The sequence below is a fragment of the Bos javanicus genome, chromosome 3 (genome assembly GCF_032452875.1).
Source record: "Bos javanicus breed banteng chromosome 3, ARS-OSU_banteng_1.0, whole genome shotgun sequence".
Lineage (NCBI taxonomy): Eukaryota > Metazoa > Chordata > Mammalia > Artiodactyla > Bovidae > Bos > Bos javanicus.
In genome coordinates, this window is record NC_083870.1 from 108,347,581 (window position 1) to 108,374,797 (window position 27,217).

Consider the following 27,217-nt stretch of genomic DNA (forward strand, 5'->3'; position numbering starts at 1 on the left):
GCTCAGATGGTAAAGAATCCTCCTGCAATGCTTGAGACCTGGGTTCGATCCCTGGTTTGGGAAGACCCCCTGGAGAAGGGAATGGCAACCCACTCCAGTATTCTGGCCTGGAGAATTCCATGGACAGAGGAGCCTGGCAGGCTACAGTCCATGGGGTAGCAAAGAGTCGGACACGACTGAGTGACTTTCACTTTCATAAATTATTATAAATTATATAATTTCGTACTTTGTGTCATGATGAAAGGTTTCAAGGCATTTTCTTGGCCTGTGATTCCTCACTCCCTCTGGACTAGAGGCTGGAAGCCTTACATAGGTTTCTGCCTTCGTGTTACAAAGAATACGAACAAACATTTTGGCCAGCCCTATATCACACTGGTCATCAGCGTCACTGAACTTCTTGGAATCTTGCTTTTGTCACTCTTGCTCTCCAGAATGCGGAGTGGAGGTGGACCGAAAGAATTACTGTTTTCCCCTTCCCTTAAATAAACGAAAGGGAAGCCTAGAGGTGGTCATTTCATTTGGTGCCTGGCAGGAGTCAAGCCCTCAGGAATCTAGGTGTTTTGGTTTTTCATAGCTTTTCAAAATGCCTCTGACCTTTTCTTAACTGTAAGTTAGAACGAAACTGGAACGCCAGTGGTGAGGATAAGGCCGTTATAATTGTCTGTTATTAGGTTTCTTTATATTGTTGGATTCAGCACCATGGGTACATATTAGAATATTATAGATGTTGTATAATAACCTTGAAAGATATTCACAATACATTATTATTATTACATGAGAAAAGCAAGTTCCGAGTAATAGATATTATACAACCCCACTTTCATGTAGGATTTTATCTTTCAGAGCAGGGATCAGCAAACTTTTTTTTTGTAAAGGGCCAGATAGATGATTTCAGCTTTGTGGCCATACATTCTCGGCATAACTCCTCAGCTCTGCCATTGCAGTGCAGAAGCTATAGAGAGAATTCAAAAGTGAGCCAGAGTGCCTATTCCAGTATAGCTTTATCTGCAGAAACAAGCATTCAGCCAGCAAGTCAGTTTGTCAACTCCAGCTTCAGAGTGTTTGAAGACCCAGATCTTCAGTGTCTGAGGCTTAGGGGAATAAATGTCACCTAAGGAAAAGAGAAGTTAGAAACAGAAGCATAGCCAAAGATCATTCTCGTCCTGCTGCTCCGTGCTGCCTCGTGCTGCAGACCTGCTTTCGGATGTGCGCCTCATACGTTTGTCTCTGTCTCTGACACAGGGCCAGAATCTCAGCACTCTCTCACCAGCAATCATTTTTGGACCAATGTTCCAGAAGTCAGATGACCCGGCAATTCAGGAAGATCCTCAACAGACAGGTTTGTTGCACAGACTCTCTTCCCCCTCAGATCTCTGCACTGGGAAGGAGAATTCACACTTGTTGACACGGTAGATGTCAAGCACAGTGATATATTTCAGGTCCTTTGAATGAAGTGTACTTACATTGAGGGATCAGAGAAGGATGGGCTTTTTAGCTCAATTCCATTTTTTTCTTTCCCCTGCTTCCCTCATCAAGGGTTTACTTGAGGATCTACTTTTCCTGGACCCTCAAATGAAGAACGTCCCCTTTTCCAAAAGTTTTCGTTGACTTCAAAAAGTGAGAGGAGTTGTGAGCACTTTCTTCTGATGTGACACCCCATTCATGAGTGGGTAGAATCCACAAACCAAACTTCAGATATGTAGATCAGATTGTGTTTGAATGAAAATATGTCCCTGAAGCTTCACAGTAGTTAGAAAGTGTGTTCAGTGGTCATATGCCAAGAAAAGAAGGTCTAATCTCTTTTCCACAAAAGCCACAGGACACATTTTTTTTATGGTTAGGTCCATACTAGGTCTATATGTTTAGAAAGTGAGGTTGAAGGTAAAGCCTGGTACTTTGACCAGAGGGGTCATTAGATGAAAAGCAGAGAGCCAGCCTGTCCGCAGTGAAGGAATCAGCTCTAACAGACTTCAGCTGTCTTTGGTGTGGCCCATAGAGACTATGTTTTTGTGGCTTATATAAGGGTTGGAATGTGTATCTATATTTCTATTTCTTTTTCTTGCCAGCTGCCTTGATTGAAAGTTTTAATGGTGATGCGGAGTCAGTCAGTGATGTTCCGCCATCCACAAGACATTCAGCATCTTTATCTCTTCCACTTATACTGCAGCCTGGCATCTCCGAGCCACCCCAGCCTCTACTACCAGCCTCAGCACCATCTGCTCCTCTGCCTGCTCCCTCCCTAGGAACTGGTTCCCAGCAAGCTGCATTTGGCAACCCCCCTGCTCTCTTACAACCTCCAGAAGTGCCTGTTGCCCACAGCACGCAGTTTGCTGCTAATCATCAAGAGTTTCTTCCGCACCTCCAGGCACCGCAGCCCATCGTACCAGGACTCTCTGTTGTTGCTGGGGCCTTGGCGTCAGCAGCGGCAGTGGCATCAGCCATGGCAGCACCACCCCAACCACAAAGTACTACTGAGCCCCTGCCAGCCATGGTCCAGACTCTGCCCCTGGATGCCAACTCTGTCCTAACCAGTAATCCCACTATAACCATCACCCCGACTCCCAGCGCGGCTATCCTGCAGCCCAGCCTGGTCATGGGAGAGCAGAACTTACAGTGGCTACTGAATGGTGCCACCAGCGCGCCGCAGGCTCAAGAGCAAATTGTAAGTATGAGGTGGAAAGGGACCCAGTGGGCAAAGTGTATGGGTGGGTGACGTGTTCAGAGGCCTTTACGTCAAAAAAGGAAAACAGCTGTCATTTCTACCCTGAAACACATCATTCTACCAGTCGTTTGCCCCATAATCAAGCAGCGTAAATCCTGGGATGTTGTGGTCAATACCTTTAATAGAGGGCGAGAGAAACAGTTTTCAGATTTACCTAGGTATTTCAGCTGTGGTCTGATTCTGTCAGCTCTGACAGGAGAGCCCGAGAACGTTCTCCAAGGCAGAGTCCAGCCTAGGCTGAGGGACTGATGGGACCTCATCAGATGGAAACAGACCACAGTGGCCAAGTCAGAAGTAATCTGTGCTCCCAGAATCCATCGTAGAGCCATTTTCTACCCAAGTGTGTGGTCTCAATGGCTAAGGACGTGATGTGGTTGTTCAGCTGAGTATATTTTGAGGGCCTCCTGTATACCAGATACCACACAGGATACTCTTGGAAATCTGGAAAAATGAAAAAAAAACATGATTTCTTTTTGATAAAAACTTATATTCTAGTTAAAGAGGCTAAAATGCCTAAAAGAAAGTTAATGCTACCAGTAGATAAAGTGTCAAATAATAAAAATAATGGTAATAAAAAATAACAATGGCTGTGACCTTTGGAGCCCTTACTGTATGTCTGGGCTTCCCGTGCTAACTAAGCACCTATTGAAATTGAGGATCTAACGTGCCAATCATTACCTTAGGGACCTTATTTTTAGATTATATATATTTTTTAGGTTTTATCAAACAAATAGTAAGAACTTCCATACACTTCCTGCTCCCTGCCCACCCCCAGCCTAGTTTCCCTCATTTTTAACAGCTTGTATCAATGTGGTACTGTTATTGTAAGTAAATTAATATTGATAAATGATTATTAACATCTGTATATGTTTGTATCTCTACAAACATATAGATGTCACCCCCCCATGTTAAGTATTTTAATCACAGCAATCCTAGGAAGTAGATATGATTTTATCAATGGAGAGCTGAGACCCAGAGAAGTGAAGTGACTAGTCCAAGGTCACACAGCTTATAAATGGCAAAGCCTAGGCAGACCAGTCCCAGAATCCATGCTCCTGATTGCTGCCTTGTGCTGCCAGATGAGGGGTTCAGAGACTAAGGGCTTGCTGGGTGGCCATACGCGCCAGGTGAGCCTTCTTGAGGTGTGAGCAGGAATTAAGTGGAGGAAAGGCTGCACTGAGCAGGAGTAGGTCTGGGCGGATGTATGATGCTGCCAAACGAACCGGAAAGGCAGGAGCACTTTCCGGTTGGCAAGAGCACTCGAGTTCCATAAATGGGATGGGCGCCACCACCTCTGGAGGCACCCTGGTTCCAGTTTCAGATGGCCAGAGTCCTTAGAACGGCCTCTTCAGCATTGTGATCCAACCTGCCTCCAGGTGGTTGGGTTTTTTGGTTGTTACTATTGTTTTCATTATTTAAAATTATTTTCAGGGACTTCTCAGGCAGTCCAGTGGTGAAGGCTCCGCACTTTCACTGCAGAGGGCAGCCCCTGGTTGGGGAACTAAGATCCCGCATGCTACACGACACGGCCAAAAAAAAATTTTTTTTTCCCATTATTTGTACTGTTCTTTATTTGCAGATGGCTGTATACAGAAAATGATCCTACTATCTCATTTATGATCATGGCATTTTTTTTTTCTATTTTCTTCCAGTTTTATTGAGATACAATTGATAGATAGCAGAGTATAAGTTTGAGGCGTACAGCATAATAATCTGACACACGTTTAGTGAGCATCCATCATCACATGATAGATACAAAGTTAAAGATACAGGAAAAAATGTCTGAGTGTGAGAACTTCAGGGTTCACTGCTTAAGGAGCTTTCATATATCACATACAGCAATGTTAATCGTGTCCATCACATTGTGCCTTGTGCCCCTCGTACGTGATCTCTTAACTGGAGGTCTGGCTCTTCACTGCTTTCATCCAACTCCCTGTCTCCTCACCCGGCCCCTGCCTCCTGTAAGCACAAAACTGATCTTTCAGTGAGTCTGTTTGTTTGTTTTGAAATACAATGGACCTGCCCCTGTTCCTGTTAGACAACACAGTGATATTTCTGTACATTTCAAAGTGATCACCGTGATAAGTCTAGTCACCATATGTGACACCACCACACATGTCACCATCCAAAGGTTTACATACTTACTGCCTATATTCCCCACACTGTACCTTTCATACCCATGACGTGTGTGTTTTGCAACTGGCCTTTTGCAGTTTTTACTCTCCCTCGCCTGTTTCTCTCCTCCCCTCTGGCAACCATGTGCATCCATGGTTTCTTTATCTCCTTTTTCTGGATCTGTGCTGCCCTGGGGAATTGCATGGAACAGCTTATTATTTTTCCACCCAGTTCATTTTCATGTGGGCTTCCCTGGTGGCTCAGACAGTAAAGAATCCTCCTGCAATGTGGGAGACCTGGATTTGATCCCTAGGTTGGGAAGATCCCCTGCAGGAAGGCATGTCAACCCACTCCAGTATTCTTGCCTGGAGAATCCCCATGGACAGAGGCTACAGTCCATAGGGTCTCAAAGAGTGGGACATGACTGAAGTGACTAAGCACATGTTCACTTTCATGTATTTGTATGTGAGTCTCATTCCTCCATAATTGTTTCAGAATGTCTTCCCCTATAACTTGCGTTCATATTCCTCCTAGACTCATCCTAGAGGCACTTTTTATTTTCCTTAAAAGGACGAAAGATAAAGCCCTTTTTAATATGACTTGGAGAAAGCAAAAACCCTATAGCCAGTTGAATAGGAAGTGTACTAAAGTGAGGGGTGGTTTCTGGGCACAACTTGATGGTCCTACTTAGTAATCATATGTACAGCTAGTATTTGCTGAATCCCCATGGTATGCCCCAGGCTTCATATGCATCGTCTCATTTCATCCTTTTGGGCCTTTGGGAGAGTCTTTGGGCTGTCATCCCAGTTTTTACAGGTGAGGAAACCAAGACTAAGAGGTTAAATTACTTTCCTGACATCAAAAACTAATAAGGGACCAAGCTTGAACTTGAATCCTGGTGAGGCTAAGTCCAGGGCTCACCCTTGAGCACCATCCTGTGCAGCTTACACCATACTGCCTAGGGCCTTCATAGGTCTTCTGCCTATGAGAGGAAGTCTTGGCCTGTCCTTAGCATGCAGCTTAGTCCTCAAGGGGTAAAAAGAACTTCGGGAGTCAGCAGGGAGTAGAGAACTTAGAGGGGAAACTAGCCCTCAGGCTCCCCCTGAGAAGACCGTCCACTTGAGAAAAGCAACCTTGGAGGAGCCTTTGTGCACATAGAACCTACTGGATTAAGCAGCTGGGAGACAGCCAAGGAGTAGGGGACAAAGACGGCTACATTATTAGCACTGAATGTCCAGCAGTGTGGTGACCTCATGTCAGAGCACAAACAAAACATCGCTCAGTGCAAAAATCCTGAACACTGAGGGTTTTCTGTCCTCATGGATGACTGTTACAAGTGGGGAGGTGTCATGTCCTTGGGGATCTATCATATTTGAGTAGCCATAAATGTGATTTTTTTTCCCCCCAGCAGCAAGCATCTAAAGTTGAGAAGGTGTTTTTTACCACTGCAGTACCAGTGGCCAGTAGCACAGGTACGTAATTCTGTGTTAGCTGTAAATGGAAGTCAACTCTCTGGGCCCCCTGAGGCACAGTTAGTTAATCTTGCTTTGCCCTGGATTTTAATTTCTTTTAAATTACATTTTAATTTCCTTTAAATTACATTTATCATGTATTATCTTTCTGTTAGAGTATTTCATATTCTTAAAGCTATTGAAAGTTACTGCACTTATAGCATAAATACCACATTTAACATTCTTTAACTAGTAATGGTTCTTTCCCTTTTACATGTAGCCTTTAATATAGCCAGAACAAAGTCTGAATCACAGTTAATGCTAAAGAGAGAAGTTATTAATTCACTGGACTCTTTTCTAATTACAGTAATGAAGAAATAGCATCTGGGTCAGAAACTCCTATAAAGCTAAAGGGTCCTTTTTCTCAAACTCTTTCTTTTATACATTAGAAAACTTAGGCTCTGAAAGATGAAACGAGTCCCCCAAAGGCATCAGTGAGTTTGTGGCAACGCCAAAGCATTCGTTCTCAGACAAGCCTTGCCCCCAACCTGTTCTCTTGCCCCGTGGTCTCTAGCTCTTTTGAGACACACAAAGCCTGTCTAAGTTCAGAGTGTGCTTGTGCACAACAGACATAGGAAAAAGAGGAGGAATGTGTGCACAAATGTGTCAGAGACCATGGCTGCAAAGATGAGCAGAATGTCCTAAAGGAGGTCAGAGCCTCTGGGGCAGGCAGGGCTAAATGGTACAGTGCCCTCTGCACACGACAGTGCCCTCGGGCCAGCCCTGAGGTATAAGCCTGCTGCAAACACTGCCTGGAGGCACTGGGAGAGGAGGGGAATGAACTCAGAGATGAGTTAAGTTCTCCAGAAGAATTGAGGCAGAAGGACGAGCTGTTGAGCCCAGAGCTTTGAAGAACGTGCAGAGAGGCGTCCACTGTGGCTGGCATGGTGGGTGCCTGGGAGAGCGGCCAGAGATGAAGCTAGGAGAATAGGGTGCATTTAGATGTGTGGCTTTTCTGTCTTGGAGGGGATGGGGAGTGTCAGAGGCTTCTTGAGGAAGAACGCGGTCCAGTTTAAAGCAGAACAAAACCCGGAGCGTGGCATCCAACCCTTCCCATCGTTCTGCCTCCGCGGTGCTCAGCTAGTCTCACACCCTCCTGTCCTCTTGCCCTTGGCCTTGCCCTGCGGCTACTTGAAGAGCAGTCTCTCTCGCCTCTCTCGCAGGGAGCGCTGTACAGCAGATTGGCCTCAGTGTTCCTGTGATCATCATCAAACAAGAGGAGGCCTGTCAGTGTCAGTGCGCGTGCCGGGACTCTGCCAAGGAGCGGGCGGGCAGCAGGAGGAAGGGCTGTCCTTCCCCGCCCCCTCCCACGCTGAGCGCCCAGCCTCCTGACGGGCCCAGCCTGAAGCTGCCACCACAGACTTTCTCCCCACCCCCGATCCCCCTGTCATCCTCTTCCACTGCCGCCTCCTCCTGTGAGCAAAGCAGACAGGCGGTGACTCCTTCAGACCCGCAGACAGAGCCACTCCGTGCCATAGATATGTCAGAGTTTCTGTCCCTCCAGAGCCTGGACACCACTTCCAATCTGATTCCCATTGAAGCACTACTGCAGGAAGAGGAAGAGATGGGCCTGACCAGCAGTTTCTCCAAGTGAAAGGCCCGCATGTGCTCCCCTCCTGGAACAGGCCGAGCAGGAAGCAGGAGGTGTGTGATGCGTAACATCGTGGGGGTCAGCAATTTGAAGGATGAAGAAATCTACTGTTTGTAATCCTCACCTTTCAGACGTATTTTCTTTATTCGAATCCCAGGATCATCCATTTTTAATGAACTGATCTTTGGAAAAAACAAAACAAAAACACAAAAAAAGGCTAAGTTATAAATGAACTGTTTGGCTGCACTGTATGTCACTTTTGCTTATTGTCATGTGAACTTGGAAATTAAGGTTACTCGTATGCATAAAAATTCTAAATGAAAGGGTGTGGTTTCCATCAATCTGATGCTGCCCATCTCTTGCACTGGGGTCTTTGTAGTTGGGCAGTGGAGTTCAGTGTGTTGGATGTTGCGATGCCCTGTGAGTCTTTTGAGGCTGAAGCTTGCTTGCAAGGCCAGACCCTCACTCCATCCAAGAGGCATGTGGCAAAGGCAGGTCAGACAGCCGTGAGCTGGACAGGGATCGGGCGAGGCAGTTTTGTGGTCTGTGCTTGGTGATGGTGGAGCTGAGGGTGACTATGGCTGATGTCACCCTGCCAGCAGCATCACAAACGGGCATCCAAAATCCTGGGCCGAGGCTGTGGGGACTGTCCGCTTCCTCCGGAGCCCTAGCAAGTTGTTGACTGCTCTCTGTCTGTCCCTGACACCTGTGCGGAGCAGGCTCTATCAACGTGATCATACTGTTTGCTCTGGGTTCTCGATTCTCTCTCTGCTGGTTGCCAGGGCTTGCAGATCACAGTAATGAATTTTTCTTGGTGATCATCCCTGTTTTGTCCTAGAGTGGACATGTGGTTTATGGCCAGTTGCTGGCTGGTGGTCTGCCTTCCTTGAATGGTATCTTCTTCCTCGGAGCAGAAGAGCTGCATTTTGCTGATCAGGAGAAGGTGCGGCTTGATGGGAGTGATGTTCAGTTGGCATGTCATCGGCAGGCCAGGTATCCTGGTCTTGGGTTCCAGCCAGGCTTTTGGTTGCCCTCCCCCCCCCCATCTCTGCCTCTCACCGCTCTGGATTTTGCATACAGCCTAGTACAGTGCAAAGAAGGATGTGACTTGCTCGGCTTAGTCATATGATTTCTAAACAGAAAAAAGAAAAAAAAAAAAAAACAAACACAAAGCGATGATCTTCTACTCAGGGTAAAACAAAAAATTCCCCTTCCACCAAAAAGCCTGAAATGTTGCAATAAGTTATCTCATTTGGAATGTTTCATTAAGTTGTGTTATAGGGAAAAAAATTTTTTTATTTGTGTATAGAATTATATCCATCTCTCTGCCTTTGGCTCCGAGTCAGTCATTGCCTCTTAAAACATAAAATACAATCCACACTAAAATGGAAAGTTTCTCTTAACTGGCTATATTAATGTAGTCACGAGTGCTCCCCACACTCACTGAACTCAGAAACTAGGTATGGCCCAAGGTCTAACGAGGCCTCTGCCTCCCAAGGGCCTCGTCCCTGCCTTGAGCAAGCAGTAGGGTGCCACACACAGGGCTGCCCTATTGAGTCAGCGACGTTAGGCAGAAAGCAGCCGTGATTTCGCCTTCCTGTTTCACTCCCTAAGGTGACGAGATCTGCATTTGTCACTCTCCTGTTCCCTGCACCATTACTCAGGGCCAGCCAAGACAGTATCTAGAGTAATCATTTACCTGGGAGCCAGGGGCCCTGCTTTTAACAGGATGTTCAGGGACAGATTCGGATGAGAGGGCAGAGGTGGTAAATGTGACTGCCATGGAGAGAAGTGGGGTTTACTACAAGCAGCTGGTGGTTTCTCACTCCTGGGGTCTAGTCAGGAGAATCCGTTTCTTTTTTGACCCTTTGCATTCTCCTGTCCAAAAAACTGGTGGGTTCTGGGTGACCACTGACCTCAGCAGAAGTTGATAAGGCAGGAGGAACCTTCTGTTACCACAGTGGGTTCGTCTCCCTGGAAAACAGCTGCTGAGTATGGGTTGTCCTTGGCTGTCGCTCAGCCTTGAGCTTGTGGGAAGCTTTGCGGTAGGTCCCTGGCTGTTTTCTCTACACCTTCTGAGAGACAGCAGCACAGTGGGGTCCCAAGACACCTCCCCATGCGCGCACCCTAGGCTCACCTGAGATGTGGCTCCTGGGAGCTGAGGTGGAAAACAGGAGCCCGGTGAAGGCCATCAGAAGTGCCCATGGTTGAAATATTGCTTCCCCACTGCTGTGCTTGTGTTGGGTCTGCTTGGGTCAGTGACTTTTCTGCTCTCCTAAGGTTGAGGGTGGTGAAGAAGCAGAGTTTTAGGCTGACAGATTTTTCTAGTTGAAGTATCTGCCTTTTGAGGGTGACTGATTACAGGGGGGCTTTTGAAAACATCAGGGATATGCTTAAAATGCTAGTGAGTGGTTGTGAAGAGCAGGTTTACTCCACAGGGTAGGCAGTCTCATTTCCTTCCTCTTCTCGCACTCTTCCCCACCCTACCTACCCGCTTCTATCAGCCTGGTCTCTAGTGCCAAGGGCCTTGGAGAAGAGATGGCCACTGAAAATGGAGCCACAAAGAGCCTTCATGAAGAGTGGTTTTCAAACCCAGGAACGATCCTAGGGTGAAGCTAGGGAAGGTGTGCAGACTTCCAGCAGGTAAAATCACGCCTTTTTTCTTCCCACGGTAACCTTAATCATATCCCCCGTAGACTGAGACTTTCTGCTCCCACTGGCATCTCCAGTTAGACTGCCCCTTTATAGGGTGCTAGTCAGCCTGGGGAATTTGGGGATTTGTGGGCTTGGCAGGTGGCCGCAAACTTTGGCTGGCACCACCAAATTGCCTTAGTGAATTTGGCCCTTCCCAGGTAGGTGAGGGAGGCATTGAGGGAAAGTGGCCTTACCTTTCCTGGCAGTTTGGCCAACCTCTCGGGGGCATCAGTAGTTTGATGACAGGAACTGGTGTCACTCACCGAATCCCACCCCACCCCACCCCATCCCCCCTTTAGAAGGAGATCATGGTACAAAGCCCAGGAGGGGCCTTCAGGTGTGAAGACTGCTCTGGGTAGAAGAAAGGGACTTCTTTTCACCATCTCTGGAGAGTTAATAGACTGGAGAGTTTTAGTTTCAGGGTCAAGGCAGCAGACTGATGGGGATAATGGGCGGGTGGGTTTTTCTGAGAGATTTTGTATAATGCTGAATGTGTCCAAAGGGACGGGTTTGCAGAACCTCATATTGGTATATTAAAGAAATAATTTTTAAAAAAAAGCACTTTAGGTTATTTTATCTTTAACTCAATTGCTGCAATTTCTTTTGTGTGTGTATATATATACATATATATACTTTCCACAAAGTTTTATTTTTTGCTCAGAAAAAAAGTTAAATTGAGGTGTGACAAGAAAAGCACTTACCTTGGTGCAATATGTGTAGCTTGACGGTCGTTGTCCCATGTGACCCTGGCCTGGCCGCGTTTTCCACTCTATCAGCCCTGTGCTATGAGGCTGTCCATAGGGAAACACTATTATGCATTCTCAGCAACTGCTCAATCTATGCAAGCCTTCCCTGTGTGCCCAAGGGCACCCCCTCAGGCTCTCTGAAGAACTGCTGCGGGTCCTGTTTCTTCTGCTGACTGTTGAGGCCCTTTTTCATCACTTTTGCTTGGCCGTTTGCCATCTTTCCCCCTTCACCGTTACACAGTGATGCCTGAAAGGAAGAAACCGGTTGTTCCTAGGTAGACACCTGGCACTTTCTAGACTTTTACATTTGTAATCAGGTCTATTGTCCTTAATCCTAAAGACTTCTCCAGAGTCACTGAAATCATTGATTGTGGAACTGCAACAATATTGCTAATGAGTTTACAGTATTTCTACACCACCAATCAGAAATATGTTTGGGGAAGGTGGTGGGGGTCACCACCCTAGCCATCCTGTCGACTCTTTAAGCAAAAGCCTCCAGCCTTCATTGAATCCAGTAAACAAAGCTGTTAATAATCTGCTTTATGAACTTTCTTCCTTCCCTCTCACTCCTCTCCCCTCCCATTTTATCTTCAGTTTTCAGGCTACAACGAATAGAGAAGTTTTAAAACATATTTCAGCCAAAGCAGAAAGATTTCCATAGATCATATGCAAATAGTTCTGCTATGAGATAGATCAGAAATTGACCATTCCTAAATATTGGGGAGGGGAGAGGCAACAAAACTGAATTAAGCATATTTCTGATTGGTCGTCAGTTTAGCCTCTTTTCTCTTGCATGTGTTGGGAGGCAAGAGAAGGGGTCCCATGTTTCTTCTGAAACCTTTTGGGGAAGCTGATGATCACTGTTGGGCATTTCTGTTACTCCTGTTCAAGAGAGGGCTTCTCAGTCTGCACTGAAAAAATGCAAATTAAACTGGATCTTTATGTCATTGTGTACATAGTACAAGCTTTTTTTACTGGAAGCAAAGTTTAAAACCACACACTGCCCTTTTGGTGGTGTGCTTGCTGGGCCCCAAATTGGGTGATGTCATGTCACTTTCTCAGCTCAATGCAGTTTCTACTCTTTTTCTTACGGGGAAATTTTTCATAAAATCTTTTCTTCACCAAACCCAGGGGTGTTTTCTGCAATATCCTTGTTATCCTCATAGTGGTGCCAAGTCCAAGAGGCCCGTCTTGCCCTTTTCCCCTGTGTCTTCAGGCCTCCCCAGGGCGCCGTTTGACTCAACAGTCTACATCCTTTGTTGTGTTTTGGAGAATATGGGGGTGGGAGGTCGGAATTCAAGGTGGCTGTTATTTTTCCCTGTAAACTCCTAGTTCCTGTTTGGGGAAGGTGGCTGGAAACAGGGTTTTGCTGAATCTCTGGCTCAGATTTTCTGGCCAGGAGAGGCAGGACCCACAACAACCTTCTTTTTTTGACACACACTAGTCATTGGCCAGAGGTCTTGGTTGAAAGTTTTTTAAAATCCCAAATAGTTTTATTTGGATTATGTAAAAGCCTACCAAATTTATTTGTGAAACATGGGAACAACGGACTTCCACTGAGCGATATGAAAACGTTACAGGTTCAGTACTTCCAAAGGAAGAAACCTCTAAACCCAAAAAAGAATAAATATGAATTTGTATTTTTGAAGAATGTGAAATAATGGTGTTTGCTTAATTGCTCATTTTGTATAAACTTAATATTGTACTTTAAAATATCTTCTAAGAAGTGAAAATTTAACTTTTTGGAATTGAAAAAAGCAATATTAAATACTAATGAAATCCTAATTAAATGCTTATTTAAATCTGGTAGTATCTGTGGCATTTCTTCCCAACCCTACCCATGGCTGACAGTTTTCAACCACTTCCCCACTCCCCAGGCATCAGAGTTTTTAGAGGGGACAGAAAGGAAAGGTCGGTCACCAGGAGAGTCTGCAGGATTCCTTTTAATAAAGGCTCTGCTAAAAGTGTTTTGTGGGGCTAGGAGCCCCCAAAGCATGAAATGGACATGTAACACCACCTGGATCCCCCAGAACAGGCCAGATAATTCTGGCGAGCACTGCTGGTCTGCCCAAATCTGGGTAATCAGACTGGGTATTCATTCGTCAGCTACATTTCAGAGCTCAGCACTGCCTTCAGCCAGGATGAAGTGGGAGTGAACCCAGCTGCTAGCAGAGCTGCCTCCCCAGGCTGACAGCCAAATACCAGCCATTGCCAGTGAAGACTGGCCCCTTTATTGAAAGGGAGTTGTTCAGAGTCCAGCCACCAGCCCCGGGGAGGGAGAGAAGATAGGGCGCCCGGCTCGGGGATGGTCAAGGCTCCGCAGCTCCATCGCTAGCATCCTTTGGAAAGCCACCTCTGGAGGAGACAGCTGGCTGGGAGGGCGCTCCAGGTTTGGCTGAGACATTCTGATTGGAACAGGGGGGAAAAAAAGGAAAGAGAAAAGAAAAAGTGAGGTTGGGAGGAAAGGCCTTGGATTAGGCCCCGAAAGAGATGGCCGTTTGGCATATGGATAGCACTTAACTTTTTCAAAGCCTCTCGTCCAGATGAAAGGCAGTAGGGGGTTAAGCAGTGGGGACACTCGTCCACCCTCCAGGGGAAGCCAGGGCTTAGCAAGTGCGGCCAGTGGGCAGTCCCCACCTCCCAGGCCCAGCCCGGGGTGGGCACTGACCCCGCCACCAGCCGGCTCCGGGCGCCGGCGGCCCAGCTGCCGTAGCATCTCCTCGCAGGCGGCGATGGTGTCCAGGAGCTGCCTCTGCCGCTGCTCCACGGCGTCCAGCAGCTGCTGGGCGCGCTCATCCCGGGGCGGCTGCGGGGGTGGCCTCCCGCCGAGCCCCAGCCCCGCCTTCCCACGGTCCACGCCGGCAGCCTCCCTGCCCGGGAGAGAGCGAGACAGACGGTCAGGGCCGGCGCTTGCGCCGGGTCAGAACCCCTTCCCCCCGCCCCGACGGGCCCCCTCTCACCCCCGTGACCAGTCTGAGCCCGGGCCCCATTCCATCTCCGCCTGCGCGGCCCGACCACCGCCCCCCTTTCGGCCGCCCCCACCCCCCGGCCCCCAGCGCTGCGCTAGGACTCTGCAAAGCAGCGCCCCGCCCCGTCCCCACCGGTCTCCTTCAATCCTCTTGGGGGTCGCGGTCCCTTTAAGTTGCCCGGCGCGGAGGTGGGGCCGAGCCTCCTGGACCGGAAGATGACTGGACGCGTCACTTCCTCCCGGAAGCGGGCCTGGGCGGATGTCTCCGGCACGTCCGTGCAGGGGGCTGAGGGCCGTGGTGGCTGCCAGCATGGGGTTGAGCGAGGGACCGGCGGGCTCAGCCCGGAGCGGGCGCCTCCTTCGCTCACCAAGCCCGACGCCGGGGGCCCGGCTGTTGCGGCTCCCGGGGAGCGGGGCCGGGCGGGCCGCAAACCCGGAGCGCGGCGGCTGGACCGAGGCGCTCCGGGCCGCCGTGGCCGAGCTGCGCGCAGGCGCCGTGGTGGCCGTCCCCACCGATACGCTGTACGGCCTGGCCTGCTCGGCGAGCTGCTCGGAAGCACTGGGCGCCGTGTACCGTGTCAAGGGCCGCAGCGAGACCAAGCCGCTGGCCGTATGCCTGGGCCGCGTGGCCGACGTCTACAGGTGAGGCCGCCCCGACCCGGCCCCGCTGGGGGCGGCACCGCGGGAGGGGTTTCCGGTGACAGGCTTGGGAGACTGAGGCGCAGAGAGCGGGAGGGGCTTGTCCAGGCTCACCCAGGAATCCGGAACTGGAAATGTGTATGGAGCGCTTAGCGCCTGCCAGGCCTTGAACGTGATCGAGGACTCGGCGCTGAAAGAGGCAGCTGCTGCTGCTGCTGCTGCTAAGTCGCTTCAGTCGTGTCCGACTCTGTGCGACCCCATAGACGGCAGCCCACCAGCCTCCCCCGTCCCTGGGATTCTCCAGGCAAGAACACTGGAGTGGGTTGCCATTTCCTTCTCCAATGCATGAAAGTGAAAAGTGAAAGTGAAGTCGCTCAGTCGTGTCCGACTCTTAGTGACCCCATGGACTGCAGCCTACCAGGCTCCTCCGTCCATGGGATTTTCCAGGCAAGAGTACTGGAGTGGGGTGCCATTGCCTTCTCCGGAAAGAGGCAGGCGGAGGCCCTATTGTCCTGGCGTTTTTTGTGATACTGGGGTGGGGGTACTCCTACGGCTTAAGAAAAAAGGGGGAGCACGGTAGCTTAAATTAACAGAGGGAGTACTTTGTAGAAAATAAAACTCGGAGCGCGGTAGCGGTGCAGCTGTTGTAGTCTCCCAGACTAGAGACCTGTGGGATCCAAGCCTGGGGTGCTCCTCTGGAGCCCTGCTTTCTGCTCAAGCTCTTGGGGGTGAAAGGGGAGACAGGCGGATCCCACTGTAGTTCCTCAGGTCACCTTTCCTAGATCTTCCTAGGTTATGGAATAGGACCAGCAGTGCCTTTCATTTGGTTGGATTTGCACCCCCTTGTTTCCCAGGTACTGCCACGTGAGAGTACCTGAGGGGCTCCTGAAGGACCTGTTGCCAGGACCAGTGACCCTGGTGATGGAACGCTCAGAGGAGCTCAACAAGGACCTGAATCCTTTCACTCCTGTGAGTCAGATTTTCTCTTGTGTCCTGCCATTGGCTTTCGCTAGGATCCATGCCAGGCCCATTCCCCACCCCTTCCAACCTTTTTATGACCCCTTTCTCCTTGCCTCATAGCTTGTAGGCATCCGGATTCCTGACCACGCCTTCATGCAGGACTTGGCCCAGATGTTTGGGGGGCCACTCGCTCTCACCAGTGCCAACCTCAGCTCCCAGTCCAGCTCTCTGAATGTTGAGGTGAGAGTAAACCCAGTCCTCCCTGCAGAAACATCAGCCAGGCCACAGTTTCCTCTGAACAGGGCATGGCGGGGCCGGGGGCGGATGATGATGGTTCACTGGAATTGCCTGGCAGGAAAGCCACCCTTTTGGGTTAATAGTAGGAAGTGTGCCCATTTGGCAGAGGTGGGAGAAATCCAGAATAACCTCAGAAAAGTTTTAAAGTTGGAGAATCAAGGGGGAGAATTGATTTTTTTTTTCCAGTAGATTTCTTTTTAACAATAAGAGACATAATAAGTATGTTTTTTTCTCTCCCCCGCTCCCCGCCTCAGCAGAAGACTGAAAAGTTAAGTCACTTATCCCAGGGACTCCTTTTTCTGTTCTCTTAGCTCTGCTACAAGCTAGGTCATTTAACAATTCAGTCCACAGCTCTGAAGGGAAACTCCTTTCCACAGCCCAGGGATTGAGTGCCAATGGCATGCACTTGCTGAGTCCACCTGTTTTCTCTTTGCTACCCTGATCCAGAGTTCTGCTGAGATTCAGGATTAGAGTGGTAGGGCTGGAGGGACCTTTAGTGACCATCCAGTCTAGCCCTTTTATAGCCCTGGATAAAATAACTTGCATACAGTCACACAGAGTTTGGTGGAAAGTCAAGGGTAGAGCCTACAGCTTTGGATTCCCACTGAGGTCTTCAGTCATTTTACTCCTCCCTCCCAAACTGAAGCAGTGTGTGGAATTTCCTCTTGCCATAGCAAGATTGTCTTTAAGCTCTCAATAGGTGTTCCTTGGGGTGCTAACGTGGGGGAGCTCCAAACCTCATAGGATGTGGTATCCTGGGTACAAATGCAATGTCTTTGTTACAGCTGACCCTGAGTTTCCTTCCCCTGCTTAGAGGAAGATGCCTGCTGCTTTAGAGCTGTGTGGCCTCTGCATATATGCCTTGTGCGTGTGTGACATTGCAGATGCCTCTCCCTCTTCTCAGGAATTCCAGGACCTGTGGCCTCACTTGTCCTTGATCATTGATGGGGGACCAATTGGGGACGGCCAGAGCCCAGAGTGTCGACTAGGCTCAACTGTGGTTGACTTGTCTGTGCCTGGAAAGTTTGGCATCATTCGTCCTGGTTGGTGAGTCTCTTTTTTTTTTCCTGTGGCACAGGGGTAGGATTTGAGCGGGGGTTGTGAAATGCAATTTACAAAAGTGCCTTGACCAGGAGGAAAAAAAAAAGTTGCCCCTCCTATCTTGCCCTGAGTGGGGTGGGAAGTTTGGAGAGCTGGTGGGTGGAGTAGAACTAAGTTTGCTAGTGTTTTCTGGCTTTTTCAGGATTCAAAGGGTCCATCACGGGTTTGATGAACAGAGCATATTACAAAGAGTTTAGAGGTCCCTGATGTCCAGACTCGGGTGGGCTCGGGGCTTTAAGAAGTCACACCCTAACTTGTCCTCCATTTCCTCCCCAGTGCCCTTGAAAGTACTTCAGCCATCCTCCGGGAGTATGGGCTGCTCCCCTCACATGGATCCTGCTGGTGACACTCTGGAGGAGGGAAGGCCCAAGGGCTGGTGCTGGACACTATGTGTCCGACTGCTGGTGGTTGGCAAGGCCTCATTTGCAGAGGCTGCTAGGGCTACAGTGTTAGTAGTCTGACCTTTTAAGGCAGAGTTTCTTTCTGAACTATATAGACCAGAACTCAGAAGCTGCTGGTTAAGCCTCACACCTGGTTTGGGAGTATCTATAATTTCCTATATTAGCTAAAAGGTGAATAGAAATTTTAAGTCCATTCCTAGTTTGGCCTGGTTCAGATAACAGGTTTCTTCTTCCTTTGATTTTTGAAAAATAACCAGTTTGCAATCTAATGAGAGCCTCTTCTCTGGGGGGTAGTGGCATTTAAGGTCCAAATCAGCTAGTGCATCAGTTGATGCTTCTTTAAGAGTCTCAGGAGACCAAAGGCACTTTGTGCTTCTGAAGCTGGAACCAGGTTAGGATAAAACCTGTGGAGCCATAGGCCAAACACTGCTTCCTCTGGACCAGGGCTGGTTCTGTGCTGTAATTGCCTGGCAGAGTCATCATTTCGGTCTAATGATGGGAAGTAAGCTCGGTTGGGGAGGGGTGTCCAAATTATTAAAGAATGTTGGGAAATCTTTTTTTTAGCCCCTTTTTTCTTATTTATTCATAATACAAATTGTGATTTATACCTGTAATACCTTTATTTAAATCCAGTGTCCACTCTGCAGCATTTATATATATATATAAAGTATTACACATAATTGTTGTTGGGCATTTGAACTTTGTTTTTTCGTTAATAGAAAAGAATGCTATTAAACATCTTTGTAAATGTTTTATTTTTCTTCTTTTGAATTATTTCCTTGGTGTAGGATTACTGGGTCCAAGTATATGGACATTTTTATGGCTCTTGATACAGGTTAGCCTTCAAAAGAACTCAATCAAGTTGCATTACCATCAGCAGTGTGTGAGAATTATTGCCCCTTCCCCCTGGTCTGACCGTAGTGTCTTTAAAAATGTGTATGTGTGAGATGAAGCCTCATTGTCACTCCCTTGTAAATTACTCCAGGTCACCATCCAGCCCTTTTCACCTGTCCCTGCCTGCCTTGGTTTCTTTCCCCAACTGAATCACAGCAAAGTGACCAAGCCTGCCCCATCCATTGGTGGGGTTTAGTACCTGTTACTAAACAGGTACTGGGGAGTCCTTGTGGTGACCAGTAGGGCCCACTTCCTCCCCTCCCCCCTCACATCCCAGTTCTCAGAATTAGGATTCAGTCTTAAGCCCATAAACTCAATACAGTGGTTTCGAATGTATGTTTTCAAGTAGATCTTAAGAATCTTGACAAGAGGGTGTCCCAGGGCCTGCTTTGAGGATCCCTGCAATTAGCATATTAGTTTGTAAATAAGCCTTGGTTTGCTAAATATTCCCTCTAAAAGTCTTGTTGAAACTACTAATTTCTTAAGCAAACTCGGCTTTTCCATTGTGTTAATGTGGTAGCCAGCCCATCCCACTTGGCAGTTCATCACAGAATCTGACTGAGGGGTCAGAGTTTGTTGACCTGAAGGAGCAAAAGGAAACCTGGCTGGAGAATAGGAACAACACGTCATATTTAATACAAATCACAGTAGCACTGAAAACGGCTCTAGTGAGTGGGCCTCATTTAATTCAGGCAGCTAATGGGGATGGGGAGTGTCCTAGTCCTCTCCTGGAGCTAAATAATCATCTAGGAAAGTGAAAGCTCTGGAGCACAGAGGTGTTTTCTTCGAGGAAAATGAAGTGAACTCCCAGCAGCGGGCAAAGCTGATAAAAGGAAAAACTCATAGCTGTGCTCAGGCACTAGCTACAAGGCCACACCAAAGAAGGAAAAAGGAAAGCTGGCTCCTGTAAGTTTAGGAAGACAGGAACCATTCCTGGTCAGGTTTTCCCCCAGCACCTGGCACGTGGTAAGGTGCTCGCCGAGGGTGTGTTGAATAAATGTGTGAATGCTCAGGATTATATCCTGATAATCAGGTCTGGGAATCTACTGGGAAGAGCTTAAACCGAGAATGTTCCCTTTTATAAAGTCTTAAGTATGGTTTCTTAACTTGGGGAAGACAGCCGATGTGGGAGGGAGGCCTGGGGAGGACACAGGCTGGCAGAAGAGCAGGTGCATGCTGGCCCAGAGCCCTGACACCCTTCTGTGAGCAGTGACTTGGTGACTCCACAACACCAACCAGCTGAGTTCCAAGCTAGAAGGAATTGTTCAAAGTGTTCTTACTGACGACATGGAGCTGCCTGGGGCTAAGTGCAGTCCCCTGCCAGCCCCTGGGGTTCCCACTCTGGAACACCCCCTAGTTTTCCCATCCCTGCAGGACACCCACCTCCCTGAGGAACTAGCTCTGTTCCCCATGGGCCCTGACTTGACGGGCCCAGAAGCACCTAGCTGCTGACTCGGGAGCAAGTGCCTATAACCTCAGCCGAGCCCCCTGTGGTGCCATCTTCCAGAGAGGCTGGGATTCAGCACCTCCCGCCCTGGCTCCGAGGCACCTCACATCAGCCACTGCTCCTTTTCTTTGATGAAGTGCTCCGCCCAGCGGCGCGTTAGCTCCAGGTACAGGCTGGGCTGATGAGGCAGGTAGTCCAAATACAGCCGAGTCGGCGTCTTCTTGGGAATGGCCTTCTCAATCTGGGTGCCCTCGTGCCACTCATTGAAAGAGGTGATAGAGACAATCTCAGGCCTCACAGTCAGGGCTGCCTGCAGGGCTGTCTCGTAGTACTTGCCATTGACCCTGTTCCGTGTATTGTGGTTGTTCCAAGGCCTGATGCTGGTGTCAATGTAGCCAGGCCCCACGCTGGGAATGAACATGAGGTTGTTGGCATCGCAAAAGTTCTTCACAGCTTTCCAGTTCTGATGGGAGGAGCCGAAGGAGAAACCGTTGGAGGCGAAGTAGGTGTACATGCCGTCAAATCCAGCAGCCAGGATGTCATGGGTGTGGCCCTCCTCCACCAGCAGTGCTATGAAGACCCCGTCATAGGGGGTGTTGCGGATTGAGTGGGGCCCGTTTGGTGTCAGGAGGTGGGCCCAGGCCTCAGGGGACGTCAGGTAGGAGTCGTAGATATAAAAGAGCGGGAGGCTCTTACCCATGCTGTTCTTGTAGCGGTAAAATGCACCATGGGAGCCATACCTGAGGAGCAGGAAGAAGAAAAGGCTGAGCCAGCAGCCTAAGAGGAAAGAAGCCCACACACCCAGAGGACTGGCCATGCATGAGACCTTTCCTGATGCCCAAGCACAATTTTGGATCCAGCTGGACTCCACAGTTGGACTCATCATGCCTCTAAGCAAGAACCCAGTTCTCTCCCCCCAGCTTTGTCATTCCTCTATTGAAGCCTCACTTCCCTGTCCCAGGACTTCCCTGGTGGCTCAGACGGTAAAGAATCTGCCCGCAATGTGGGAAACCCAGGTTTGATCCCTGGGTTGGGAAGATCCCCTGGAGAAGGGAATGGCAACCCACTCCTGTATTCTTGCCTGGAGAATTCTGTGGACAGAGGAGCCTGGCGGGCTACAGTCCATGGGGGTTGCCAAGAGTCTGAGTGATTAACACAACAAATTACAACCACTTATCCCTGCTCCAGGCCAAGCCTCCACCATCTTCCATCTGGACTATACTGACAGCCACCTAACTGGTCTCCAGGCTCCTACTTCCATCTCCCTATAATCCAGCCTCTTATTTATTCACTTTTTGGCTGTGCTTAATCCAGTATCTTTTTAAAGTGTGAATCAGATCTCACTGCTCCTTACCGAGACCAGCAAAGCCCCACCCACTTGATGTGCCCTGCCCACCTCCATTCCTGCTATGACCCCATCTACCTCTACATTCCAGTTATACTGGCTGCTGTCAAGAGTTGTCCCATCGGATGCCCTTTGCATCTGACAGCCCTCTTCATGGTGTTTTCTGTCTGTCCCAGATCTCTGCACAGCTGACTCCTCATTTAAGTGCTGGCTCACATGTCTTAGAGAAGCTCACTTGAACACTCATTCTAAAGCCATTTCTTGAGCACATTCTTAACACATTACTCTGCTTTATTCTGTTATTACTTTTTCATAGTATGGATCACTATTTGTTTTGTTGTCTATAACTACTGTCTGCTCCACTGTACCCCAAACACACACTAGGTTGTAAACTCTGCTAGCCCTACACATTTGCTAAACAACTGGGACTTAGGACAGTGCCTGGACACTGGAAGGGACTTGATAAATATTTTTTTAATGAATGAATGAATGATAGATGCAAGCCATTTACAAGCCACTTTTCACATATATTAGCTTATGTAACTCTCACAAAGGGCTTCCCTGGTGGCTCCATGGTAAAGAACTCGCCTGCCAATGCAAGAGATGCAGTTTCAATCCCTGGGTCAGGAAGATCCCCTGGAAAAGGAAATGGCAACCCTCCAATATTCCTGCCTGAAGAATCCCATGGACAGGAGCCTGGCAGGCTGTGATCCATGGGGTTACAAAAGAGTCAGACATGACTTAGTGACTAAACAACTCTCACAAGGCTCAAAGGTTAAGAGGCTTGCTTCTGATCACAATATGGAGACCACAGAACCAGAATGCAATCCCAGCTTGCTGTCTCCAAGCCCAGTACTGTTTCACTCTTTTTAGATGCTGGGGACACAGGCATTCTGCCCTTTTGTCTCTTGACCTACACCTCCAAACCTATCCCTGCCCCCATTTTGATCCCCACCAAAATCCAAGCCTTGGAGCCTTACGTGTCAATAATGTACTTGATGTTGTCATGCAGAGTGATGTCATCTCGGCCCTTGTAGGGTTGGATGTGGAAGGCCACCTGCCACAGACACAAGGGACATTGGTCAGGTGAGCGTCTGTCCAGGGGCAAAACCTACAAAGCCTGTGCTCCAGCCGTGGCCTGAGGAAGAGGCAGCGTTCAGGAGAGACCTGGCAGTGGTGGGCATAATGGAAATAAAAGCAATCACTACCCTTCAGGCCCAAAAAAGAGAAGTGAGAAGTTTCTCCACCTCCCACAGCAGAGCCTTAGGAATCATTCCGATGGGCTATTGCAAGCTAATAGATTTCAACTTAATGTGCCAGCTCCCAGTGATCAGCACTAGCTGCCTGAAACTGCGGAAAGAAGTTTGATCTGGCTTGGTCTTGCAGTCTGAGGGTCTCTCAAGAGTCTTTTCCAACACCACAGTTTGAAAGCATCAATTCTTTGGCACTTAGCCCTCTTTATGGTCCGACACTCACATCTGTACATGACTATGGGAAAAATCATAGCTTTGACCATCCAGAACTTTGTCAGCAAAATAATGTCTCTGCTTTTTAATATTCTGTCGAGGTTTGTCATGGCTTTTCTTCCAAGGAGCGAGCATCTTTTAATTTCATGGCTGCAGTCACCATCTGCAGTGATTTTGGAGCCCTAGAAAATAAAATCCATCACTGTTTTCACTTTTTCCCCTTTTATTTGTCATAAAGTGATGGGATCAGATGCCATGATCTTAGTTTTTGGATGTTGAAGTTTAAGCCAGCTTTTCACTCTTCTCTCACTCTCATCAGAGGCTCTTTAGTTCCTCTTCACTTTCTGCCATTAGAGTGATATCATCTGTATATACATCTGTATATACATCTGAGGTTGTTGATCTTTCTCCCGGCAAAAGATTCCAGCTTGTGACTCACCCAGCCCAGCATTTCACATGATGCACTCTGCATGAAGTTAAATAAGCAGGGTGACAATATACAGTAGCCTTGATGTACTCCTTTCCCAATTTTGAACCAGTCCATTGTTCCATGTATGCTTCTAACTGTTGCTTCTTGATCTGCATACAGGTTTCTCAAGGTGACAGGTAAGGTGGTCTGGTATTCCCATCTCTTTAAGAATTTCCCAGTTTGTCGTGATCCACACAGTCAAAGGCTTCCGCATAGTCAATGAAACAGAAGTAGATGTTTTTGTGGAATTCCCTTGCTTTCTCCATGATCCAATGAATGTTGGCAATTTGACCTCTGGTTCCTCTGCCTTTTCTAAATCCAGCTTGCACATCTGGAATTTCTCAGTTCATGTACTGCTGAAGCCTAGCTTGAAGTATTTTGAGAAGTACCTTGCTAGCGTGTGCTGCTGCTGCTGCTAAGTCACTTCAGTTGTGAAATGAGCATAATTGTATGGTAGTTTGAACATTTTTTTGGTATTGCTCTTCTCTGGGATTGGAAAGAAAACTGACTTTTTCCAGTCTTGTGGCCACTGCTGAGTTTTCCAAATTTGCTGGCATTTTGAGTGCGGCACTTTGACACCATTGTCTTTTAGGATCTGAAATAGCTCAGCTGGAATTCCATCACCTCCACTAGCTTTGTTCGTAGTACGTTTGTTCCTAAGGCCCACTTGACTTTACCCTCCAGGCTGTCTGGCTGTCTGTGAGTGACCACATCATGGTGAATATCTGAGTCATTAAGACTTTTTCATAGTTTTTCTGTGTATTCTTGCCACCTTTTTTAATCTCCTCTGCTTCTGTTAGGTCCTTACCATTTCTGTCCTTTATCATGCCCATCCTTGCATGAAATCTTCCCTTGATATCTCCAGTTTTCTTGAAGAGATCTCTAGTCTTTCCCACTCTATCATTTTCCTCTATTTCTTTGCATTGTTCATTTAAGAAGGCTTTCTTATCTCTTTTTGCTATTCTCTGGAACTCTGCATTCAATTGAGTATATCTTTCCCTTTCTCCCTTGCCTTTCTCTTCTCTTCCAAGTGATATTTATTTAGTCTCCCATTTATCCTCTATTTATTTTCCCCAAAGTATTTTTTCCAGAATTCAAAAAATAAAGAGTGACACAGGCAGTATTTATTAGATCCCTATCTCCCAGCATCACATTTACTATGTATATGTGTACCTGGACTAATGCCAAGAGGCGCCATCCCTGTGGTGGAGGAAGGGACATCTCCAGCATGGGCTAGAGAGCATTTGACCTCTTCCTGGAGACTCACCTGGATGTTGTACTGATGGGCGGTGTCCAGAATGGCAGGCACCAGGTCATCTGAAGGTTCCCCGTTATCATCAGCCATGCCAGGTGGGTACCAGGACAGGACAAGGACGCCTGAGACACAACACAGGATACTTCAGAGACACACAATGCCTCACAACAGAGACGTGCTCCCTCACAAACCATCTCCAACTGCCAAATGGTTTCTGAATGAAATCTTGATTGATGCTCCTGCCAGGTTCTTTTCTTGCAGATCAGAGCCCTGAGCCTGAGCCCTGGAGCTGTCCACGCCTGCGGTGCTGAAGCTCCATGGCTGCAGGAGCCCTAATGTTCCAGGCCAGGAAGGAGCCTCAGAGCCCAGCCAGCCTCTGGCCTGCGTTAGCAAGTAGTTAAACAAAGGGGAATGGATGGACAATGCCTCATCCACCTGGAAGATAGGAATCCACAGCCCTATCTCTGGAGGAGAGGAGTATCTCTGAGGGAGAAGAGCCCTGAGTAGAGGTCATCTTACCCTTCTTGTGGAAATAACATTTGTCTCAACTGTCAACCCTCTGTCTGTCCTGAGGGACAGCCTCTGTGCTATTTGTGAATACATCCCACCATTGTCTCTGGCATTCAGTTCCCCCTCTCCTCCACACTCATTAACCGGTTCCAGAGAAACTGAAATGTACTGTAAAATCCAGGAGAATTCAGTGACAAAATCTGAAATGTCAGCTTCCCCACCCCAGCCTGCCTACAGATGGACTTCTATCCAAGCAGAGTATCTGATGAAAAAGCCCCCAGGCCCCTTACTGCAAATAGAACAGGGTCTGTCATACAACATGTGCAAACTTTCCTTTCTGCTGCCAGAAAAAGTAGGAAGGGCTGAGGCTCTACCCTGTCCCTGGTGTGAAAGCAGAGGCCATTCCAGGTGCTACTGCTTTGATCTCCAGACTCCTTCCGGGCCAGAGTACCCAGGGCTCACTTACCCAAACCTAGAAGCCCAACAGACATGAAGACTGCCCTCCTCTCCTCACTGTCCCTGGGACAGCCCTGGTGCAAACGCCTTCCACCGACCCTCCCAGCAGCTCCGCCCTCGGAAAGGGCCCTGGAATTGGGAAGTGAGGGCGGGGGGTTGTCAGACGGTAGAGGTGGAGGGGTCGGAATTCAAGAGATGGGGGCGGTGCCTCTTGGTGAGCATGGAATTAGAGTTCTGGAAGAGAAGGGTAAGAAGCCAGGCTGAGTGAGGGGGACCAAAGGCCCGGCGATAGGAGCAGTGGAAGTTGGGGTGTGGGAACGAAGAAGGGCGAGGCTGGGGGCCCGAGCGATGGGGGAGGGGGAAGCTCACCGATGGCGGCTTCCTTCAGCTGGGTCATGTGCTCCCGTAGCACGTCGGGGTCCCGGGAGCTGTAGGGCCCCAGTTCCGGGTAGAAGCTGGAGCCCAAGTCATCAGGAGGGCTGTGGCGGCCGCGGGGGTAGCTGGCCGAGATCTTGGGGTCCCAGTGCGGCACCATGACGTGGTCCCAGTGAATGTAGTGGCCTTCGCGCCCGGGACTCCCGTACCACGAGTAGTAGAAGGCGTGCAGGTCCGAGTAGACGCGCAGACTCTGCCCCGGGGCGGGTTCGGCCTCTGCTGGGGCCGGCCCTGGGGAGCTGCCCGGGCCCGCGGTGCGGGGCGGCGGCGGCGGCGGCGCGGCGGGGGCGGCCGGGGCCCGGGCGGCCGGCGCGGGGGCCCCCTCCGGGTGTCGCTCAAAGGGCGCCAGCTCCAGGCCCGGGCCCAGCGCCGGGAGTCCGTCCGGAGCCTTGAGCGTGCGGAGGCCCATGAGGGTGCCGAAGGCGAAGAGCAGCACCAAGAACAGCGCGATGCAGGCGCGGCGCCGCCGCCGGGCCATGGCGGCCCCCGCGCTCCCCGCGTCCGGCCGGGCTACCTCCGCGCGCGCCGCGCCATGGCTGCCCGCCCGGCTCCCGCGCGTCGCGCAGCCGGCGCGCGTCCCAGGGAGACGGCGACGCCGAGAGCGGCGTGGGCGGCTCCCCGCCTCTCCCCCGCAGTGCGGGCGGGCCCCGCACACAGAGAATGCAGGCGGCGCAGACCAAGCGGTCGCGAGCCGCGGGGGGAGTGGACGGGGACCCAGACCGCGAGTGGCCGAGCTGAGAGATCCCTGGCCAAGGACCCGGGGTCTGAGTCAAGCGGACGGCTCGCGGAGGATTTGTCGCCTTTCAGCCTGGGGCAGCGCTGGAGGAACCCGCTGCGGAAAAAGGGCCGCTCTCCTTCCGCAGCCCAAGAGAAGGTCTGGGCGATGGCGCTGGAGGGCGTGGGAGCAGAGGGCAAGGTGGGGAAGAAAGCAGTGTCTGTCATAGTTCTGTCCAGTGACCTCCTTCCCCGCTGTACCCTCTTAACTGACTTCACCTTCTCTGCCTATCTCAGAGATCTTCCTTCTTTGCCCCAGATCCCGCGTCCCTCGGACTTTTTCTCAAACACCCCAGGCAGAATATGAATCCCGAGTTAAAGGAGCGTCGGGAAAACCCCAGAGAAAACACTACAGACCCTGGCGAGAGCCTGCGAGAACGAGGGAGACCGTGACTTGCACAAGGTCACACGGACCGGGCCT

The 27,217-nt window shown here is 49.5% G+C and overlaps 3 protein-coding genes and 1 long non-coding RNA gene across 7 annotated transcripts in view; 2 read left to right on the forward strand and 2 right to left on the reverse strand.

Moving 5' to 3' along the window:
• MTF1 (metal regulatory transcription factor 1) overlaps window positions 1–8,262 on the forward strand; it is a 39,843-nt gene extending 31,581 nt beyond the window's left edge. For 2 of the 3 annotated variants that reach the window (XM_061412459.1, XM_061412458.1), the window contains exons 8-11: window positions 1,243–1,339; window positions 2,067–2,662; window positions 6,246–6,309; window positions 7,512–8,262. In XM_061412459.1, the coding sequence (XP_061268443.1) occupies window positions 1,243–1,339; window positions 2,067–2,662; window positions 6,246–6,309; window positions 7,512–7,942 (1,188 nt within the window). In that variant the 3' untranslated portion in view covers window positions 7,943–8,262. The remainder of the gene's footprint in view (window positions 1–1,242; window positions 1,340–2,066; window positions 2,663–6,245; window positions 6,310–7,511) is intronic. The other variant, XM_061412460.1, reaches the window with a different exon arrangement.
• A 5,332-nt stretch (window positions 8,263–13,594) lies between these two features.
• LOC133244816 (uncharacterized) lies at window positions 13,595–14,041 on the reverse strand. The gene is made up of 2 exons (XR_009735523.1): window positions 13,901–14,041; window positions 13,595–13,784 (listed from the first exon to the last, which is right to left on the reverse strand). It is a non-coding gene; the product is annotated as an uncharacterized LOC133244816 (long non-coding RNA).
• Window positions 14,042–14,466: 425 nt separating this feature from the next.
• On the forward strand, window positions 14,467–18,498 carry YRDC (yrdC N6-threonylcarbamoyltransferase domain containing). Its single transcript, XM_061412463.1, has 5 exons — window positions 14,467–14,989; window positions 15,841–15,955; window positions 16,067–16,186; window positions 17,148–17,290; window positions 17,621–18,498. Exons 1-5 carry the CDS (start codon window positions 14,607–14,609, stop codon window positions 17,688–17,690), a joined length of 831 nt encoding a protein of 276 aa, XP_061268447.1. The 5' UTR covers window positions 14,467–14,606; the 3' UTR covers window positions 17,691–18,498.
• On the reverse strand, window positions 18,482–26,579 carry MANEAL (mannosidase endo-alpha like). Of its 2 annotated transcripts, XM_061412461.1 has the most exons (4): window positions 25,957–26,579; window positions 24,634–24,743; window positions 22,412–22,488; window positions 18,482–20,826 (listed from the first exon to the last, which is right to left on the reverse strand). In XM_061412461.1, exons 1-4 carry the CDS (start codon window positions 26,498–26,500, stop codon window positions 20,190–20,192), a joined length of 1,368 nt encoding a protein of 455 aa, XP_061268445.1. In that variant the 5' UTR covers window positions 26,501–26,579; the 3' UTR covers window positions 18,482–20,189. The 2 variants fall into 2 exon arrangements, with proteins under 2 accessions (XP_061268445.1, XP_061268446.1); XM_061412462.1 differs by lacking the exon at window positions 22,412–22,488 and having other exon boundaries at window positions 25,957–26,046.
• Between the last annotated feature and the right edge of the window lie 638 nt (window positions 26,580–27,217).